Genomic DNA, 20,532 nt, shown 5'->3' on the forward strand with positions numbered 1-20,532 from the left:
TTTGTTTGTGTGTACGTGTTCATCGGCAGACGAAGAGTAAGAGCGAACGAATGTCTCATAGTTTCAGTAGAGACGATGAAAATAATATTATTATCATGAACATTATTATTATTATTATTATTAAATACTAATAGTATTAACAAAGACGGAATATCGTTACAACTTATAATCAAAATGAGAGCTATAGAATACAAATTCATCGTCAGTCACTAAAAAATCATTCATTTTCAGACGCCTAACCGGTCAATCGGTCAAACAAACAACTATCCAGTCAGCCAAAGAGGCAACCAACTAAACAACCCATCGGCCAATCAATCAATCGATCGATCAATCGATCGATCGATCAATCAATCAATCAATCAATAAGCCAATCAATCAAACTACAGTCAATCAATCTATCAATCAATCAATCTATCAATCAATCAAACTACAGACAAACTTCTACTAAAATAATTACGCATATACATATATAGCCAAATCAACTACCCCATTTTCACTAATGTTATATACAAATACTATATTATGTGCGTAGTATGTATTTTGTTTATGTGTTTGTATGTGGTGCGTGCGTGTGTGTGTGTGTGGCATCAGTTACAAATGAATTATCGTCATATAAGACTATTCATATTTCACATTTTTTATAAGGTAATCCATAATTGATGAGAATTATTGGTGAAAATATAATAAAAATAGATTTAAATAAAAATCAATTGATAAAATAATTACGTTTCAACATACTGCATAACTTGTATAACTTTACGCAATTTTAAAGCACTAATGTAAAAACAGTTTCTAATTTTAATTTAATCAAAAAAATATTTTTTCCTCAATTTCAACTAATATTATCATAATCGCAATAAAAATGCCCAACGGGCAATATTATCGTTATTATTAATGACCTAATTAATTCCTAATGACTTAATTAATTTATTACTGACCAAGTTGACTAATCAATACATTTATAAGTTGACAAATCAATACGTGTATGTATGTATGTATGTGTATATAATTCACATAAAATAATATGATCCATCTAATGTAATTTTAATTACAAAACATCAGTCAGTATCAAGATAAGATTAGATGAATGCATATATCTATTGCACAACAGTACAACCCACAATCCATATATATAATAATAAAAATAATAACAAAAAGCAGGATAGGCAGAATTACGATGACGTCATTCAACCTCGATAAACGTTTGACCAGCGAATTTTTAGCCAAATGCATATATATGACGATTCTAAAAATTTCAATGGAATCACTAGTATCAAATAAAATTTCCGAGTGGCTACCTGCGAGAGATTTTATGAGGTTTTTGGTATCAGTTGGTAGGTCCTATTGGTGGTATTCAAATGAAAATAATAATAATAAAATTATTATAGTGAAAAATATTATTATAACACGTTACAAATTACGTTGTTCTATTATTTATTTATAATAATATTGTGAGGGAAACTCATCACTACAGCTTTATTTTGTCAGGTAAACATATAAATTATTATCCAAACTCATTTAAATTACATCCAATCCCAACAACAACCATAATAATAATAATAATAACAACAACAACATAATAGCAATCATAATAATAGTTTTTGAACAAAATGATGAAAAATGCCTAGCTCAGTAATTTCATAAAAAGCCCAAATGTTAAACAAGTACTGTAATGATGAGAAATAGGATGTATGGGCGTAAATAATAACTGGACAATAATAAAGAATTTCAAAAAATAATGAAAAATAATAACAAATAATAATAAAAAAACATAGAATTAATAGTCTTCTATCTCCATGCCGCAAATCTTCTGTCTTTTGTTGTTACTCGGACTATCTAAGCGGTCGTTGGGTCGTTTCCTCGACGACGTATCGACCAATAAGAAGTCTTCGCATAACGAGCGTGACGGTGAACGACGCGAATTACCTGTGAATAAATTATAATCAATTAATTAGTAATGTGTGGGCCAGAAAATGGCTCAATATGTCTCTGCTAATAGAGAAACTGAGTGATATAGTTAAAATAATACAATAAGTACCTTGATTCTGAATACCGAGTGCGTCTCGGAATAGCTGCAAATCGACGACACCATCTCTATTACAGTCACCATTTGATGCCAAGTAGCGAGGTAGAGATTCGATTCTGTTCATTCTGGACCCCCCGTTTATTCGATGGTGCCTGACTGGGGCTGGCTTGCCGCAGAGAAATGCTATTAGTTCATCTCTCTGTATGTTTCGCCGTCGTTTTTTGGCCCAGGACAGTATCTCTTTCGTTCTCCTTAACTGGCCGAGCTGTTGACCGAGTTCAAAGTTCTTTTTAACTGCTTCAAGGCCATCTTGTATAGAGAAATAAAAAAATTTTATGACATAAGATTAATATTATCGTGATATACGTAAGGATTATGATTAAATAAGTTATTTATTAATTTAAGAAGTTTGAAAAACTCAACATGTATAAGTTTATTGAACTTATTGTAAGTGCTAGCACATTTCAGCCTTAAGATTTCATTGAAAATTTATTACCACAACATTAATTATGTTAACATATAAAGTATTATCAATACTCCTACTTGGATGACATTCCAAAATTTAAATATTTTTAAGTAAAGTGAACAATAAAAGCAAATAATTAAAAATTATTACAATTTTTAGTTATAATATTTTATGATTAATTATAATTTTCATTTTATATATAGTAACAAACCTCGATAGAGTAATGTTGCATTACTGGCAGCCGTCTGAAAAGGTAACCAGAGGGATATCACAGTTCGCTGTTGACCTTCTGTCATTGGATTCAAATTTTAAAATATTAATTTAATCATGAGAGGTTTATTTTAATTTTTAGTAACAATTATTTAATAAAAATGACAAAATCTAACCAACAAGAGCTCCCTTGAATAAATAAACCCTATTCATACCATAATATACTATATCCCAATCAAAATTTAAAATAAATCATTTAAAAAAATGTTATGTAAAAATAAAAATTGAATAGTAGTTTTATGTGTAAATAAAAAACAAATTTTCTATTTTATATATTTTGTTAGCAAATGACTTCTATTAACAATTAACATTAACTAGCATTATTTAAAATGTTTTAAATAATTTTAATATAAATTTTTTAAGAACACATATAAAAATGTATTTAATTTTAAATTTATCCATCTGTGAGGAACTTTTTAATGGGCAGTAGTGCTAGTCTAGACTAAACTCTCTAGCCAGCTAGAGTAGGTGCAGAACTTGAATATTTTATTTATATTAAATAATATTCTAAGTAAAAAAATAAATAAATGTTAATGAAAATAAATTTATAAAAAATTTATAAAAAAATAGAAACCTTTGTGTAAATCTGTAATGGCAGAAGCTGAACTTTGAAAGGATGACCAGAGCTTCTGGGTGGTTTTCTCATTTTCGGCCAGTATGCGCTCCTCAATGAAACTTTCTTTGTCCCAATCCTCCAGATATTTCTTCTCCCAGTGACTAAGATAAATTTCAGGGCAGCCATCAGTGTCCGGCTCGTTGAAATCGTTCATTTTGAATTTTCGGTTCTGCTATAATCTGATCGAGAAATTATTTATTTGACGTCCATAACATACACAAGACGATTACATATACAAGACATTATATTATAACTTTATAACATTTACGAAATCATAGAACTTTAATTTTTTCAGAGAAAATTTTTACGTTAATTTATCATTTGTTTATTATATTTCAATTTGCATGAGTTAAATAAAAAAATAGTACTTTTTTATATAATTAGATTAAAAGATATAGATTTTTATTTAATTGAAATGTATTAAAAATCAGCTAGCTAATACAAACTGTAAATTAACTTTTAGTTTTAGGCTAGGATTGTTAGCGTTATCACACGTCGACTTGTTTTGATTTGAGGGGATCGGAGATTATTTTTCCGATGAAATAACTTTTAAATAACTAAAAAATAGTGTAATTATTCAAATTTGTTTAATTAATAAGATGAAATTAACTCCGAATCTAGAACAATTTTCAATTTTTATTTTGCTTTGGGTTGGTACCAAATTTTTTTTTTTTTCTTGAATATTTTATTTATATTAAATAATATTTCTTTTTTTCTATTTTGTATTTGATTTTTCTTGCTGACGAACTGGATAAGTTCATTTTTCCGGATAATAGATTTATTTTATTTAAAATTTTTGTTAATTAATCGTTGAATTTGACATCTCTATGCACGTTCAAAAATGTTAAATTCAAGTAGGTAATCTGCTTGAGTTTATATTATATTTATACTTTTATTTATAATTTTATATAGTCTTGAATAAAATTATGTCTTTTTTTATTTTATTCAGATGTTTGTTTTGAAAGTAGCAGTAGCAGACGTCATACCACTGAACAGTGATAACATCAATACAATACTAAGTAATTGATTTTAAATTTTAGTATGAAAACATTACACAAAAGGTCATTTTTTTGGCAAATATGATTATAATAATATAATATGTAATATCATGGAAAAAGCTAATCACTGGGTAAAAAATCTTAGCTTAGTTACCTTCTAAAATAAATATTAGTCAATTGTGATAACTTTGCAAGTTAGAAAAAAAATTAAATGAAATAATTATTTACAAAAGGCAGCTTAGCAGCCTCCTAAGCCCTCTAATCAAAGTAATGTAAACAAAAAGTTTTTTTATATTTTTGTGTTTAGAATAGATCACACTTATATTATGAACTTTGTGAACATGCTTCTGCATAACACACAATTACAAATTTTTATCCATGATTTTTTTTTTTTTTGGCAGATTCCAATGAGTTGGTTATGGTTAACTTCTATGCTGATTGGTGTCGATTCAGTCAGATGTTGACTCCGATCTTTGAAGAGGCGGAGAGGAAAGTTAAAGAGAAACATCCTGTATGTATTCATTTTTTTCAACTCCATCCATTCATTGTATTAGTCTTGAACCATCCAGTGCTCAAATATCATAAATAATGTTTTGTATTTTTCAGGACGAAGGGAAAGTTGTTTTTGCAAAAGTCGATTGTGATAGAGAAAGTAATATATTTTTTAATTACTCAGTTTTCAAGTATATTTTTGTCTAAAGTCTATTTTTGGATAAAACATTTCAGGATAATTTTTATAAAAATATTTATTTATTCTTTAATTTCTATTTTCTCATTGTGCAGGCCAGATAGCAGGCTTGTATCAGGTATCAAAGTACCCGACTCTGAAACTCTTCCAGCAGGGTCAGGTCATGAAGCGAGAGTACAGGGGTCAAAGGTCGGTTGACGCTTTTGTCAACTTCATCTCCGACCAGTTGCAGAATCCAATCCAAGTGGCCACAGATCCTGACGAACTGGACAATCTGGATGTTAGTCCCATCCTGTTCTTGTGTTGCATTTATATTCATCCTGAATAACTAGAACATTCATGTCATACATCGAATATGCACCTACATGCATATACACACATAATAGATGTATATATATATACACATACACGCACGCATACACGAAAACAGTGGCACAAGCCCCATGTGATTGGATACTTTGATTCAGAAGATAGTCCTGACTACAAGTTCTTCCAAAAGGTTGCCAGTATTTTGAGATCTGATTGTAACTTCCATAGCCTATCCGGGTTTGTCGTTGTTGTTGCTGTTGGTGGTGGTGGTGGTGATGTTGTTGTTGCTGATGATGTTGTTAATGATATAGATCATCATTCACCCACATGATGTAATCATTTAGTTAAATGTTTAACATTATCATTCACTCAGACCCTTGAGTGAGAAAGATAGGATTGCTGGCAACAAGATTGTGTTCAGGCCTGCTGTAGTTAGTCATCATCATTTTCATCATCACTTTCATCATCGTCGTCGCTAACATCATCACCACCGTCGTCATCATCTCCACCACCGTCGTCATCATCATCATCACCGTCATCATCATTATCAGGAGAATTACAATGAGATGGTCTTTCCTGGAATGGCCAGTGATTACAACATGCTGCTGAAGTGGACAACCGATAAGTGCGTGCCCCTCGTCAGAGAGATCACATTTGAAAATGCTGAGGTGCTGATGATGATGATGACGACGACTGTCGATGATGATGATGGTGATGACATCATGATGATTTTTATGAATAATTCTTTTAATCATTTATAATCCTGCTGCTATGATTAATACATTTTTAATATGATGAACCCTTATCTATTACTCTTTTTTCTTCCTCTCTCTTTCTCTCCCTGTCTCACTTTCTCTCACCCTGTCTCTGTGTGTCTTTCGCTCTCTTTCTTTCTCTCTCTTTCTCTCTCTTTCTCTCTCTATCTCTCTCTATACATAAATACATATGCACACACATAGGAACTGACAGAGGAGGGCCTGCCCTTCATGATATTGTTCCACCACCCTGACGACATCGACACCCCACAGAGATTTAGGAAGCACGTCGCTTCGGAGTTACTTCCCGAAAGAAGTTGAATATTTATTTGTGTGCATGTGGGTGCGTGTGCTTGCGTGAACATATACACATACACACATATCTATATGCACATTACACATACACACGTGTCTACACAGACTTTATGAACTTCTTGGTGGCTGACGGGTTGAAGTTCACCCACCCCCTCCATCATCTGGGCAAAAGTGCCAACGACCTTCCAATCATTGCCATCGACAGCTTTAAACACATGTACCTCTGGAATAAAAATGTCAAGGAGCATATGGAGTTTGTATTGTTTTTTCTTTGTAACTTTTCGTTTTTTTTTCTATATGTTTTTTCATCTATTTGTTGCATGGAACTGTGAATGTTGATAACATTGACGTCTTCATCCTGTTTCTTATTTTTTGCTTCGTTTTACTCACCACTCCTCTCCACAACTGCACAGAGACAAGGGGGCCCTCCTCACTTTTATTCAGGACTTGAAGTCTGGCAAACTGCACAGGGAATTCCACAATGGTCCTGATCCTACACAAGCTCCTGAGGTTAATGCTTATTTCTTTCTCTCTCTTTTTCTCTCTATATCTATCTATTCTCTCTCTCTCTCCTACTTTCTCTCTGTTTTTCACTCTCATGTTCAAATGTTTAACTAACTGGCTAAGTTTGTTTTCCTGTAATTTTTATTCAACACAACTCATTTTTTAAATGTTAAACGTTCACCAGCCATCAAATTTTCAATTCATGTTGCATTATCATATTGTTAATATTTTATTTACAATTTTAAAGCTAATTAAGATCATTTAGTGTATACGTATGCAATCATATGCACGCACGGCAACAACAACGTAATCCAACCATCCCTATCAACATTTCACTAGCTGCCAGTTGCAGGCAGTAACGACGACCCCTCAAGTGAGACAGACTCCTCGTCTCAGGCCCCCTCAGAGCACATCCCTCACGACCCAACTTCCGTTGAGACCAAGAAACCCGAGCACGTCCCCGGGCAGACATCACCCCCTGAATCTCTCTTCAAAAAATTGGCGCCTTCCAAGAATAGATACACCATACTTAGAGATGAGCTATAATTGTGTGTGTGTGTGTGTGTGTTTGCATATTTTTGTGCATGCTTTTTTGTATGTGTGTTTTATTGTATGTGTATGTGTATGTGTGTATGAGTATGAGGGTTTGTATGAGGGTTTTTGTTTGGTTAGTGCTTTGTTGCTTGCTGTTGTGATATGGTTTTTATTGTTGTTTATCTAGTTTATATTTGTTAATAATGACTTCTTTTACGTGTTTGGTTGATATGAACTATTCCATGTCGCTTGATTGATTGATTGATGGATGGATAAAATGCTTAGTTAATTGATTGGCTTGATTGGTTGGTTGATCGAATGCCTGGTTGAACGATTGTCTGGTTGGTTGATTGCTCAATGGATTCTTTGATTGTTTGATTGATTTTCATTAAAAATAGATCACAAGATGAAAAATTTCTTCACCTTGCAAATTATTTTTGCATAACACATCCAAGCAACTACGTGTCAATCTATCTATCCATCCCAGTTAATATCTGCTAAATTGACACATTAATAATATTTTTTATTATGCTTTCTAATTGTACAAAAAAAATGTTAAATACTTTGTTGCTGTTGTTTTTATTTTTGTAGCGCTTATTTTGTTTGGGTTATTTTTATACCAATAAGTAAATAATGATAATTGTTATTTTAATTATAGTTATTATTATTATTTTTGTTGATTTCTATTTTATCTGCCATATGTGTGTTTGTGTGTTTGCCTATGTGTTTGTCTGTGTCAAGCATCTATGTTTTTGTGCATGTTTTGTATGAGTCTTTGTGTATGTTTCTGTATGTGTATGCGTGTGTTGTTCATCTTAGTATGTTTTTGTATGTCTGTATGTGTTTTTATGTATGTGTGTGGGTGTGCGTGCGTGTGTGTCCACGGCTTTCTCTATTATTATCGATTAATTGGTGTTTGTGGGTTTATTTACATTTCTACAATTCGGATGATAATAATTGTAAAAATAACTTTTGCTATTTTTACCTCTATACAAAAATTTTTTGAATCAGACTGTTATATCTTTTAATGTTTGTTTGCCTGGATAAATGTGTGTGTGTGTGTGTGTCCGTGTATGTCTGCATATGTGTGTGTGTATGCGTATTGTTTTGTGTATACAATGTATGCGTTGTTTTATATGTTTGCTTTGCTTACGTGCACGTATGTGTATGATGTTTGACGTTTTTTTTTGCTTAAGAATGAATCTATCCATACATGCACAGGTGTATGTGATTTTTGATCTTAAATCCTGCTGTCTCAGTGATGAATAACGATTTCGATATAAACTACAGTTGATGTTTAAACATAATACGAATTTTGAATTTGACGCTATATAAATAACACATTATTATTATGGTTATTATTATGGTTGTTATTATTATGGTTGTTATTATTATGGTTGTTGTTATTATTATTATGGTTATTATTATTACTTTTTCTTGTAATAATAAGCAAAAACATGCCATGTACGTGCGTATCGTAGTAATAGCAATAGAGCTGCTAGTTTCGTTCACTAACAACAACAACGAGACATTCATACATAGTGCTTGTATATTATTTGTCCATGGTTTGTTGTTTATGTCTATGTTGTTTAAACATTCAATGACGTTGGGGGGGTTTTGTCGGCGGTCTGTCTGAACAACTTCAGGTTACTACAATGGACGATGTACATATATATTGTTGTATCATTAATTTATTTATTTAATTATTTATAATATGTATATATGATATAAATATATATATGATATAAATGATTATGATTAATAGTGATTAAATGTTGTTACAACTAATTGTTGCGTGTAAATTGAAAGGCAAATTTGAATGTACGTGTGTTTGTGTCTGTGTGTGTTTGTGTCTGTGTGTATGTGTGTAAGTAATAAGTGTGTACTGTTTTGTCTTCTGACATTCACTCTTCTCTATGTGGAATAATAACTATTGATTATAATAAATTATCATAATAAATTCGTGAGGAATGCATGTATATTAATAATTTCGACACGTCACGCACGTACAAGCGTGCGTGCACGCACTACAGGCATAAATACGTACTTGTATAAAACTCATACATGGTATTTTTTATTGAAATGATAGCACATTATTTGTATAGTTCAAAAATCTTTATGGCAATAGTAGAATTATAATAATATTATTATTATTTTATTACTATTAAATTATTTTATTTATTGTTAGGAGATCGTTAAGAGATGTACCCCTACCTGTACATCGCCGTAGTGAAATTTTATTTGGGATTTTTTTTAAAGAAATTACATGCTGTTTGGTTTTTTAATTTTTTTCAAATTATTCATGGTGTAGGCAGTTTACTATACTCGTGTATATATATATATATATATGTGTGTATGTGAGTGTGTGTATGTGTGTGTGTGTGTGTGTGTGAGAGAGAGAGAGAGAGAGCGTATATGTGTGTGTATTACTATTATATTTTAAAACAGCCATCATCAAATTTAAAATTTGGTGTGAAAATTATATACAAATTTAAAGTTATATATATATATGTGTGTGCGCGTGTGTTTGCTTGTTTGTGCGTGTGGGTGTGTATGTATATGTGTGCGTGTGTGTGTGCTGGTATTTATGTATACACAATAATACATATATTGTATCTATTCCCCATTAATTTAATCATTACAGTTTAAATCGTTAATTTTATTTTTATACTACGTATTTCAGTTAATTCACTAAATTTATTATATTTGAACATTTAAAAACATCCCATATGTTAACATACTTATGTTATGTGTGAGTGTGTGTGTGTTTACTTTGTATACTATGTATATACGTATATATATATATATATATATATATATATATATATATATATATATATATATATATATATATATATACTGGTAGTTAGTAATAACAGTTTGAAATACTTTGATTTATTTTTCAACGGTAAATTCTATATAATTTTAATTACATTAACAGTTAGATAATGAATTGATTTGCAATATAATCGCAAAAAAAATGTTTCTCTTTCTTGGTTGAGTTTGAGAATTCTACCTAAAAATCACGAAATTGTAAGAGATGAGGTGTTTGAAAGTAATGTAAAAACGAGAAAACTGTTACAGGCCTTTTAACCACTTGCGTATACTATTTACATTCTATTATTCTTAAGAGAGTATTTCAGTTACTGAAGTTATTTTTGAGTATTCGAGTTACTTGGACAGCCTGGCTATCATGAGGATGTACATGAATAGGTTGATGATATCCATGTAGAGCGTTAGGGCGGCGAATACGTACTCCTCAGGGCTGATGGCGTATTTGTGGCTGCCACCTATTATCATCTGTGTGTCCATAACTATGTACTATGTGCGTGAATAGATGGATGGATTGATGAAAAGATGGATAGATAGTTGAGTGAATGGGTGGATAGGTAGATGAAGGTAGGTGGATTGTGCTGGCAGAATGTTATCTGTATTGTTTATGTTATGTGTTCGTTGTTATTTTTGTGAGTTTGAGATTTTAAAATAATTTGGCATCACTCGAGTATTAATTAATCTATTTTTTTCAATAATTTTCTGTTTAAATAATAAAATTTAATTTACTCTGAACTCTTCGAGATAGAAATTAATTAAAACATATTACCAGACAGAACAGAAATGCTCCCAGACTAGCGTAAACCAAGTGAAGTATCTGAAATTATCAACAACTCTTGCAAGCTTCGTGCTTCAAGTTCATGCTTGCTTTACACATTTGGTGTGTTTTATCACAAATACACAGATACACACATACACAGAAACACACATACAATATGGCGTACCCTGTTCATGATGAATATGCACATAATTCCAAACACCATGAGGATTATGATGGCCACGAATAAAACTCCGTTGCATACCGTGAAATCTATCTGATTTGTGAATACAATCAAATATATATATAGCCAAATACTTAGTATAAATACATGAAAACCAAACATATGTATACATATATACACTACTTATATATATATACGATATATACAATAATTGATATATATACGGTACCAACTAATAAACTTTGCTAAAGAACTTTGCTATGCTTAAAGAAACTATTCAAAGGAATGACAACAACAAAGATGAAGAATACGATACCTTATATAAAATATTAGAGATATATACATCTATATTCCGTATATGAACCGTACCAATGTGAATACAAAATATTGTATCTGTATTTTGTATTTTTTTAAATATTTGTTTCAGTTTATTTGATTGGTTAAAACGATTAGTTGAACGCACCGAGTTGGATGTTGTTAAGTATTTATACAAAAAATGAGATTTCATATTTAATGGCACTGCACGGCCAAATTCTTACTTTGGTTTGGAAGGCGAAGAGAGTAAGTGCGAAGACAACCAGCTGTTAATTAATATGCTTAAATTATTGCTAATTAAAATTAAATACATTATTATTATTATTACAAATTAAATTCTATTTATTATTTTAACATGAAAAAACGATAATTCTGGGTTGGTAACCGTTGTGATTCCAATGGCTAAAGCTACAGTATCCCCTGAATGAAAACTTTTGAAATTTCATTCATTCGTTCGTTAGTTCATTTTTTCATTCACTCATTCGTTAGTTCATTCATTCTTTCAATCAGCTTTTCTTTTATTTATTTATTTATTTATTTATTTATTCATACATTAATTTATTCATTTAATAACCATTTTTTTAAATTATTTCAATTCCAAAATCCTGTGCAACCTTGTAAAGCAGCCGACCATCAAGCTCATGCAGAGTGTCTTGAATGAATGAATGAATGAATAAACGAATGAATAAATAAATGACCAAATGAATGAATGGATAAATGACAATGCATTCACTGTCCAAGAGCAAAAGGTCACCACATAATACAGGCAATGTCTGTAATTAGAGGTTTTCACGCGTTTTCTTGCACACTATGTGTAGTGTTTGTGTGTGGGTGTGTGTCTGTCTGTCTGTCTGTGTATATGTGTGTGTGTGTCTTGATTCCTCCAAAGCAAGATACACTAAAATAGAATGACCTTTAACCTTTTAATACGTAATAGAACACCCAGCCATACAGCTTGCACTTACGAAAAATGTCAAGAGAACGACGTTCCACGGATAAGTTCTTCTCAACGACTCGAAACAGGTCAACGCGAACATAAAGACGAAAGACGTTACTCTGTTTAATAGGATTTCATAAAATAATAAATAATAATTATAATAAATAATAGTAATAACAATAATTATTATTATTTCCGTATTAATAGTAATTTATAAACATTAAATAAATGTTCTACAGCAGTTTGATTGATAAAATTAAAGAAATCGTTTAAGTCACTGAAGTGACTGGATTATGGATTTCAAACAAATTCGCATTATTTCATTAGTGGTTATTATTTATATTAATTTTAAAAAGGTACATAAATACATACGTACGTAATTGTCCAAAATATTTAAGTTGCAGTTAAATTATTTTAGTCTAAAATTCGACATTCAATCTAACGCTGCTATGATCATTATCCATGAATGCTCGTTTGCAAAGTATCTAATTGGTGGCCTGCAGGTAAGTTTAATAATAATTAAAAGAAAATAGATATTTTTTAATAAAGAAAATTAATTAACTAAAAAGAATTATTAATTTTGTTTAGTATCTAAAATTTGATTAATTGGTTGATTGAATGATTGATTGGTTGGTTGAATAATAGATTGATTGATTGATTGATTGATTAATTGATTGATTGATTACGCACACGAAGGTGAATAGAACGACGAAGACCATGGTGACCATCAGTTGCAAGGTCACGATGGCATATACTTTCCTGATGAACCCTACAAAATAATTTTTTTTAATATAATGCATTCTTTCGTTCAATTTTTTCAGTTTTATTCTGCATGCTTCTCAAATAATTACTGAACAATGTAATATGAACGTTGCACGTTGAAAATGGATACAAAAATTACAAAATTATTTATTGTGTGTGTGCGTGTGTGTGCGTGAGAGAGAGGAAGAGAGAGAGAAAGAGAGGGAGAGAGAGAGAGAGAGAGTGGAGTGTATATTTAATTGATCATCGAATGGCCGTAGTTTCTCACACATTCGAATGCGTTTATCAGCGAAAAGGTCGTTAAATTTTTCAGAATTGTCATCCAAGCTGACGTGAGAGGCCATGAAGAAACTGCCCAGAGTCCCTTGCCCTCGCCCCATTTTAGATAATTAAGTAAATTAATTAATTAATAAGTTAATTAATTGGTTGATTAACTAATGTTAATAATTGAAAATTGTGATAAATTGTTACAATAGTTAGTAAATTAGGATGAAGTCTAATTATTATTATAATTGTTTATATTTCAGCAGCATTATTTGTTTATTATGCTATGACGAATGGTAGGATTTTTAATCAGTGTTGGGTAAAATAATTCGTTTTTAATTTAAAGAACAATCAAATTCGTTAAACAGCCTGTGGTCAACCAGGTTTATATTTTTGAAGAATCATCATCAGTACCGCCGCGATGCTTTTGTAGAATCGTAATCATCGTAGTTTAAAAATCTTTTAAATGTGTTTTTGTTAATTAGGTCACAACACAATCATCATCATCATCGATGTCGATATAATATTCAATTAAATTGAATTAAGAATTTTTTTAAACGTCAAGGTCAGTTCTTTTGATGTGCTAGTGTTGTGTGATTATGTATGATCATGTATGTGCTTTTGTTTCATATTAAAATCAAAAATAGCAATAAGTGGGTTAAATAATGATTTTAAATCGTTTGGAATTCAAATTTTGCCCAACACCGGCCTTTGTAATCTTGGCCAGTCAGAGGCGGTTTGATTCAGACTTTATGGCTGTTATTGTTACGAGAGTGTATATGCAAATGTTTGGTATTTAGTTGTAAACAATTGATTATTGCATTATATTAATGTAGCAGTAATTGTACATACCTTCTTTTTTCTATTCTTTCTTTCTGTTTCTTTTTCTTTCTCTCTCTCTCTCTTTCTCTCTCTCTCTCTATCTATCTCTCTTTTTCTCTCTCTCTCCGTTTCATTGTCCTCCCAATAAGTCATTACACACTAGTATAAGTAAAGTCTTAGCATACAGCATAAGTCTCATTGTAGATAGTAGTATTAAAACGTTAAACATATATGTAAGAGTTACACATGCATGTAAAATAATTTATTTTGAATTTTGTCATTTCATTTCCATACAAAAGAGAAAGCCACGTGAAGTTAATTACTTAATTGATTTCATAATTGATTACTTTTGAATTTTGTCATCCCATACTTTGGAACGAGAACATGCGTTTAATGTGAGTATCGTCATAAATAAATAATATTTCGAAATATTTTCTTTCGTGGCGGTGTACAATTGACGTCGTCTGATAATTATTCCAAACAACAATGCAGTTGCAATATTTAATAAAGTAATAAATTAGCTATAAAAATGCTGACTTAATTAAATATTTAACAACGAAAGTTCATGGGCAACATTGGATTCATCTGCAGCTGCAACAAGTTCGAGTGCAACACTACAACTTCCAACTTTTTAATTAACAGGACCAGTTCACAATCACTTGCATTGCATCAGCTCCTATGTCGTCATTAACAACAACTACGTCATCAACAACGACTTCTATAGATCCATCTGTATCTGTAAGTTCTCAGCAGATGGAGAAAGAACGGATTGAGCGCCTCTTCAAAAGGTTAGACATTGATCAAGATGGAAGGATTGGTCTGAATGACTTCACGAAGGCATTGAGTCAGCTGGATATTCCGACCACCAAAGAACAGAGAGAGGTCAGTTGGATCATATGATTCATTGTGTTTTGGCAATGTCTGTGTTTTGTTTTGTTTATGATAATAGTATAGTTATAGTCTATCTATAATAATCATTATTATAGTATAAGGGTTTTTAAAATTATATATTTATTATTTTTATAATTTTATTTTGGAAAATTTTAGTTTGCTTTTTGTACATAAAGTAAAATCATTGACAGGCTGTTTTTCAGGCCCTGACACTCTGACCTAATTTTTTCAGGTCTCACTTTGAAAAGTAGTACTGTAAAATAATATTAATGCAAATTAAATTTTTTAAAGTGGCAAATAATGATGAAAATTAATAATACTTTTTTAAAGAATTTTTTTAGCAAGTATGACGAGAACAAAGATGGAGTTATTAATCTTGAAGAATTCATTTCATACATCAAAGAGCATGAAAAAGGATTGAAGTTATCATTTGACTCCTTGGACCACAACAAAGATGGTGGGTGCTGTGATTGGTGGATCGTATGATTGTTGACACTATTTTGTTGTTTAATGATTGAAATAAATTGTTGATACTATAATTGTTTAATGATTGAAACAAAATGCATTGAAATTATTATCAAATGAAATTAATAAAATTTGTCAACTACATACAATATTTATTTAGGTTACATAGATGCCGACGAAGTGATCAACACATTGAAGAAGATAGGTGTTCAGATCAGCAGAGCAGAAGCCATTAAAATGATTAAAAGGTAATTTATGTTACAATATGAAGGATTTAATAAATAAATTTATAGAAATTAATATTTGTTTCTTTTTATTTTTATGGTTAATGTTATTTTTTTTATAATTAGGATGGATAAGAATAACAGTTTGACAATAAACTGGGATGAGTGGAGAGATTATTTGTTCATGTCACCTTCAATTGATGTCACAGAAATATGCAAAAGTTGGAGGCACTCTTTGGTTTGTTATCTATGTGCTGTGATTTTGTGTCTTTGCTCATGTCTTTGCTCATGTGTTTGTGTATGTGTGTGTGTGTGTGTGTGTGTGTGTGTGTGTGTGTGTGTGTGTGTATCTGTCTGTCTATAAGTCTATACGTTTGTGTGTGCTTTTTGTCCGTCTGTAAGTCTATGCATTTTTGTGTGTTTTTTGTGTGTTTGTGCCTTGCTATACTTTGGCGTGTTATAAACAAACATATTACAAAAAATATCTTTAGCCAATCAATTTTGAATTTGACAAACTAATTATTACATGCCAAAATCCTGATCAATCAATCAATCAACCAATCAACCAATCATTCAACCAAACAACCTGTGTAACCAACGAATCAGTCAACTGATCACCAACCAATGAAACGTTTTAAAAAGTCAATGGACACAGGCGAGCCAGCGGCAGTACCTGATGACTACACAGAGGCAGAACTTCAAAGTGGTGCCTGGTGGCGACACCTGGTGGCTGGTGGCATCGCCGGGGCCGTCTCCAGGACCTGCACTGCCCCTTTTGACCGACTCAAACTTACCCTCATGGTGAGCTAATGGGTGAAGGAATGAGTGAATGAATGAAAAAATGAGTGAAGGTGAATGAAAAAATGAATTAGTGAGTGGGTGAATAAATGAATAAAGAAATGAATGAGTGAACGAATAAATAAATGAATGAATGAATGTGTGAGTGAAATTGAGGGAGAGATGAATTTTAAAACAGAATAATTGCTTTGTAAAAATGTGCGTAGGGTGAATATTGACAGAGAAATATCATTTGATGGTTGGTGAGTTTAATAATAATGGAAGGACACTGATGATAATGTTGATAATGATATTAGTGATGATGATGGTGATGAGGATGGTTATGATGTTAGTGATGATGGTGATAATGACGGTGCTGATGATATTGATGTAACGACGACGATGATGATGATGATAGTGATGAGGATGTGCAACATTAAAATTATTCTTTGGTTTTCGTTTGTTTTATTGAGCAACTCACTAACCATACTTGACACAATGGCGCGCTAAACAAATATTTACATTACTTTGTCATCCGGCCAACTTTTTTGTTCATCATCCTCCTTGCTCTAACATTTCTCACTCTGACTTTCATCGTCATCATTGTCGTTATTGTTACCATTTCGCAATCATTATTAACCTCATTAGCTTCGCTATTATCAATATCATCACCTCTATCATTGTTGTATCGGTTTTCCATTTTTGCGTGTCATCTCTTTGCAATCGAACCCAATCACTGCAACAGCAATGCCAGGCAGCTTAATCGTTAGGCCATCACATTCTCTTGCAGGTGTACGCCTCACAGAAGAACCCAATCCAGATAATAGGAGGCTTCAGGTACATGATCAAGGAGGGGGGCATAACATCCCTGTGGAGAGGAAATGGCATCAACGTCGTCAAGATTGTCCCCGAGACTGCCGTCAAGTTCATGGCCTACGAGCAGGTTTCCTCTTGTGTTGTTGATATGTCGATGTGCATGAAAGTGTACACCATGCACCAAAAAATATGCAAATGTACTCAAATGTATATAGGCGGGAGTGTAAGCCGATGCCTGAAAACTTGTTTAATTTTGTCGTAAGTGCTTGTTAGCAATAATTGTGCACTTAGTTTTTCCATGTGTGTTTCAGCTTTATTGATACAATTGAATATTATTGATTGAGTTCATTTTATATACAAATTTTGCTACAAACAAATATACATACATACAAACAAACAAACATACATACAAACAATCAAACAAACATACAAACAAGCAAACAAATGAAGTAGAGTTATGAAAATTTTCAAATATCTAAAATACAAGAACATTGAAAGTAACTGTGAGAATTCTGCAATGATATTCTCATACCACATTCACCAAATGTGCTGGCTGATAACTAAAAGTGCGCATGAATGGATTGAACATGCGAGCCACTCTACAGGTCTAGATCTAGACCTATGAATGACACTACACACCTTCATTCTCAGATATATACATATTTAAAGTGCAAACAAACAACAAACAGGTGAAGAAGTTGATGGTGCTGAACAACAATGGCCTCGAGCTTGGAATCGTTGAGAGGTTTCTGGCAGGTTCAGCTGCTGGAGCCATCTCGCAAACTGTCATCTACCCCATGGAGGTGTTCATGTTTATCATTAAAAGTTATTTAGTTGACCAATCAGTGGAGTGACCAATTAACCAATCAATCATGTGACCAATAAAACAACCAACCAATCAACTTTCAGGTCCTCAAGACACGCCTTTCTCTCAGAAAAACAGGTCAGTTTGATGGGGTGCTGGACTGTGCCCGAAAGATATACGCGAGAGATGGATACCACTGTTTCTTCAAAGGCTACCTGACCAACCTTCTCGGGATCATTCCATACGCTGGCATTGATCTTGCCATATATGAGGTGAGATGTGCTGGCATTCTTTTTCAGTCAGGGGTAGACGAGTTAGTGGATTGGTTTGCTCAAATGAAGTACTATATGTTTGAACCTAGATAAATATATTGAAATAGGTTTAACTAAAATGAATGGATTTACTTAATCATTTATGATTGATGCAGCATGCAGTCGAATATAAACTCTTTCTCCCCACCATCATTCATCACATTGAAACCAACCCAACCTACTAGCAACTGAAGCACTGGTACATAGAGAAGTACCCTGACAAGAGGGAGCCTGGCTCTCTGGTGCTACTTGCTTGTGGTACGATCAGCAGCTCTTGCGGTGCCGTCGCCAGCTACCCATTGGCGCTTATCAGGGCCAAACAACAAATGAATGGTCGGTTTTTGTTTGTGAGTGTGTGTGTATTTGTTTGTGTACGTGTGTATGCGCGTGTGCGTGTGTATATAATATAAAGTTGTTGCGCTGCATGCTTCTATGTAGTTTCATTTTCATGGTTATCAAATTTTCTCTACATTTAGAATATTTTTTTAGTAGTTATGATGAAAAATTGGAAAGGTGAAGTTCTTTGAACTTTCATTTCTCCTATTCAGTAAGCGTGCATCAAGTAGAACTGTCACTGGCGGGGCACTTGCGATACATCCTCGCAAACGAGGGTCCCCGAGGGCTCTACAGAGGGCTGGCTCCGAACTTTCTCAAAGTGGCCCCAGCTGTCAGCATCAGTTACGTCGTATACGAACACGCTAGAAAGTTACTAGGCATTGAAATGTCCTGACTGCCGATGCTGTTGTTGACGATGGTGGTGGTGGTGGTAAACATGTTGGTGATGGTGGTGCTCCTCGTGTCTATGAAAGCGATGTTGGTGATGAAGATGATGTAGATGATGATGATGAAGATGATGTAGATGATGATGATGATGATGACTGAGGTGAAACCGATAAAAACCGATTTTTATAAAAAAAATAGGATAGTTATTTGTAACTGTTTTGTTTTTGTCAGACTTGCTTGATGTGGTTTTTGCTCAAAATTGACTGATGGTTATGCATTGGTTGATTGATTTGTTGTTAGTTGATTGATTGAGTTGTTGATAGATTGATTGATTGATTGATTGGTTGAGTTGTTGGTTGATTGAGTTGTTGATTGATTGATTAATTGGTTATGTGATTGATTGGTTAAGTGATTGATAGCGTGTAGTTAGCTGGTGTATTTGTTGATTGACAGAAGTGTCGACCAGTCATAATTTATTTTATCAATTTGCTACACTGGCACAACTTTTGACACCGTGTATAACGTATAACAACATGTGGGTACTTATCAATATCGGATTTGTTAGCTTTGCACATGCTATAATCTTTCATTCAAAATTTTTCATTCAACTTACATTCATTTGTAATAGTTCCTCTCCTCTCTCTCTCTCTCTGTCTCTCTCTCTCTCTCTCTCTCTCTCTCTCTCTCTCTCTCTCTCTCTCTCTCTCTCTCTCTCTCTCTCTCTCTCTCTGTCTCTCTCCTTAGCTGCTCCAATATTTTTTAAATTTAAAGTGGATTTTCCCCTTTTTCTTTAAATTTGGCATTTTCAGAAAATTGATTTGCAGGAAACGCGCTTGTACATTTAGGAGTTTTATGGGCTTACAGATTACAGTTTTTAGTGTTTTTGAATCAATCTTTCATTCATTCTTTTATTCATTCATTCTTTCTGGAATTTTCCATTTTTGTATTATATATATATATATATATATATATAATATATTATATATAATATATAATCACATTGTGTTTTCTTGATAAATTATTTTTTAGATTTTAGCCATTTATTCAGTTGATTAATTAATTGATTAATCAATTCAGTTGTTTATTTAATATAATTATAGATGTGTTTAATTTCTTAAAACGGTTCATTTTCTTATTAGTTAAGCTCTGATTTTAGTTAAATCATT

At 32.3% G+C, this 20,532-nt stretch overlaps 4 protein-coding genes across 4 annotated transcripts; 2 read left to right on the forward strand and 2 right to left on the reverse strand.

Annotated features, from left to right (window-relative positions):
- Positions 1-1,636: 1,636 nt before the first annotated feature.
- HELRODRAFT_94235 (hypothetical protein) lies at positions 1,637-3,543 on the reverse strand. Its single transcript, XM_009017829.1, has 4 exons — positions 3,337-3,543; positions 2,704-2,781; positions 2,039-2,335; positions 1,637-1,926 (listed from the first exon to the last, which is right to left on the reverse strand). The coding sequence occupies exons 1-4, from the start codon at positions 3,530-3,532 to the stop codon at positions 1,778-1,780; spliced, it is 720 nt and encodes a 239-aa protein (XP_009016077.1). The 5' UTR covers positions 3,533-3,543; the 3' UTR covers positions 1,637-1,777.
- A 784-nt stretch (positions 3,544-4,327) lies between these two features.
- Positions 4,328-8,150, forward strand: HELRODRAFT_106306 (hypothetical protein; the record flags this gene model as incomplete). Its single annotated transcript, XM_009017830.1, has 12 exons — positions 4,328-4,397; positions 4,778-4,887; positions 4,983-5,028; positions 5,160-5,344; positions 5,495-5,610; positions 5,747-5,804; positions 5,925-6,041; positions 6,333-6,444; positions 6,549-6,696; positions 6,857-6,953; positions 7,287-7,495; positions 7,922-8,150. The coding sequence occupies 11 exons, from the start codon at positions 4,328-4,330 to the stop codon at positions 7,491-7,493; spliced, it is 1,266 nt and encodes a 421-aa protein (XP_009016078.1). The 3' UTR covers positions 7,494-7,495; positions 7,922-8,150.
- Positions 8,151-10,652: 2,502 nt separating this feature from the next.
- Positions 10,653-13,306, reverse strand: HELRODRAFT_64141 (hypothetical protein; the record flags this gene model as incomplete). The annotated part of the gene is made up of 8 exons (XM_009017831.1): positions 10,653-10,802; positions 11,083-11,130; positions 11,246-11,347; positions 11,794-11,835; positions 11,955-12,000; positions 12,500-12,625; positions 12,950-13,003; positions 13,197-13,306. 8 exons carry the CDS (start codon positions 13,304-13,306, stop codon positions 10,653-10,655), a joined length of 678 nt encoding a protein of 225 aa, XP_009016079.1.
- Positions 13,307-15,107: 1,801 nt separating this feature from the next.
- On the forward strand, positions 15,108-19,373 carry HELRODRAFT_64745 (hypothetical protein; the record flags this gene model as incomplete). Its single annotated transcript, XM_009017832.1, has 10 exons — positions 15,108-15,236; positions 15,576-15,702; positions 15,871-15,958; positions 16,061-16,172; positions 16,577-16,735; positions 17,502-17,654; positions 18,217-18,330; positions 18,437-18,604; positions 18,829-18,976; positions 19,192-19,373. The coding sequence occupies 10 exons, from the start codon at positions 15,108-15,110 to the stop codon at positions 19,371-19,373; spliced, it is 1,380 nt and encodes a 459-aa protein (XP_009016080.1).
- Positions 19,374-20,532: the final 1,159 nt, after the last annotated feature.

This window comes from Helobdella robusta (genome assembly GCF_000326865.2).
Source record: "Helobdella robusta unplaced genomic scaffold HELROscaffold_2, whole genome shotgun sequence".
Taxonomy (NCBI): domain Eukaryota; kingdom Metazoa; phylum Annelida; class Clitellata; order Rhynchobdellida; family Glossiphoniidae; genus Helobdella; species Helobdella robusta.

Coding starts and splice junctions, on each gene's coding strand:
- HELRODRAFT_94235 (XM_009017829.1), bottom strand. CDS start 3,532: ATGAACGATTTCAACGAGCCGGACACTGATGGCTGCCCTGAAATTTAT. Junction 2,336..2,703: donor TGCAACATTACTCTATCGAG/GTTTGTTACTAT, acceptor TCTCTATACAAG/ATGGCCTTGAAGCAGTTAAA. Junction 1,927..2,038: donor ACTCGGTATTCAGAATCAAG/GTACTTATTGTA, acceptor ATTTATTCACAG/GTAATTCGCGTCGTTCACCG.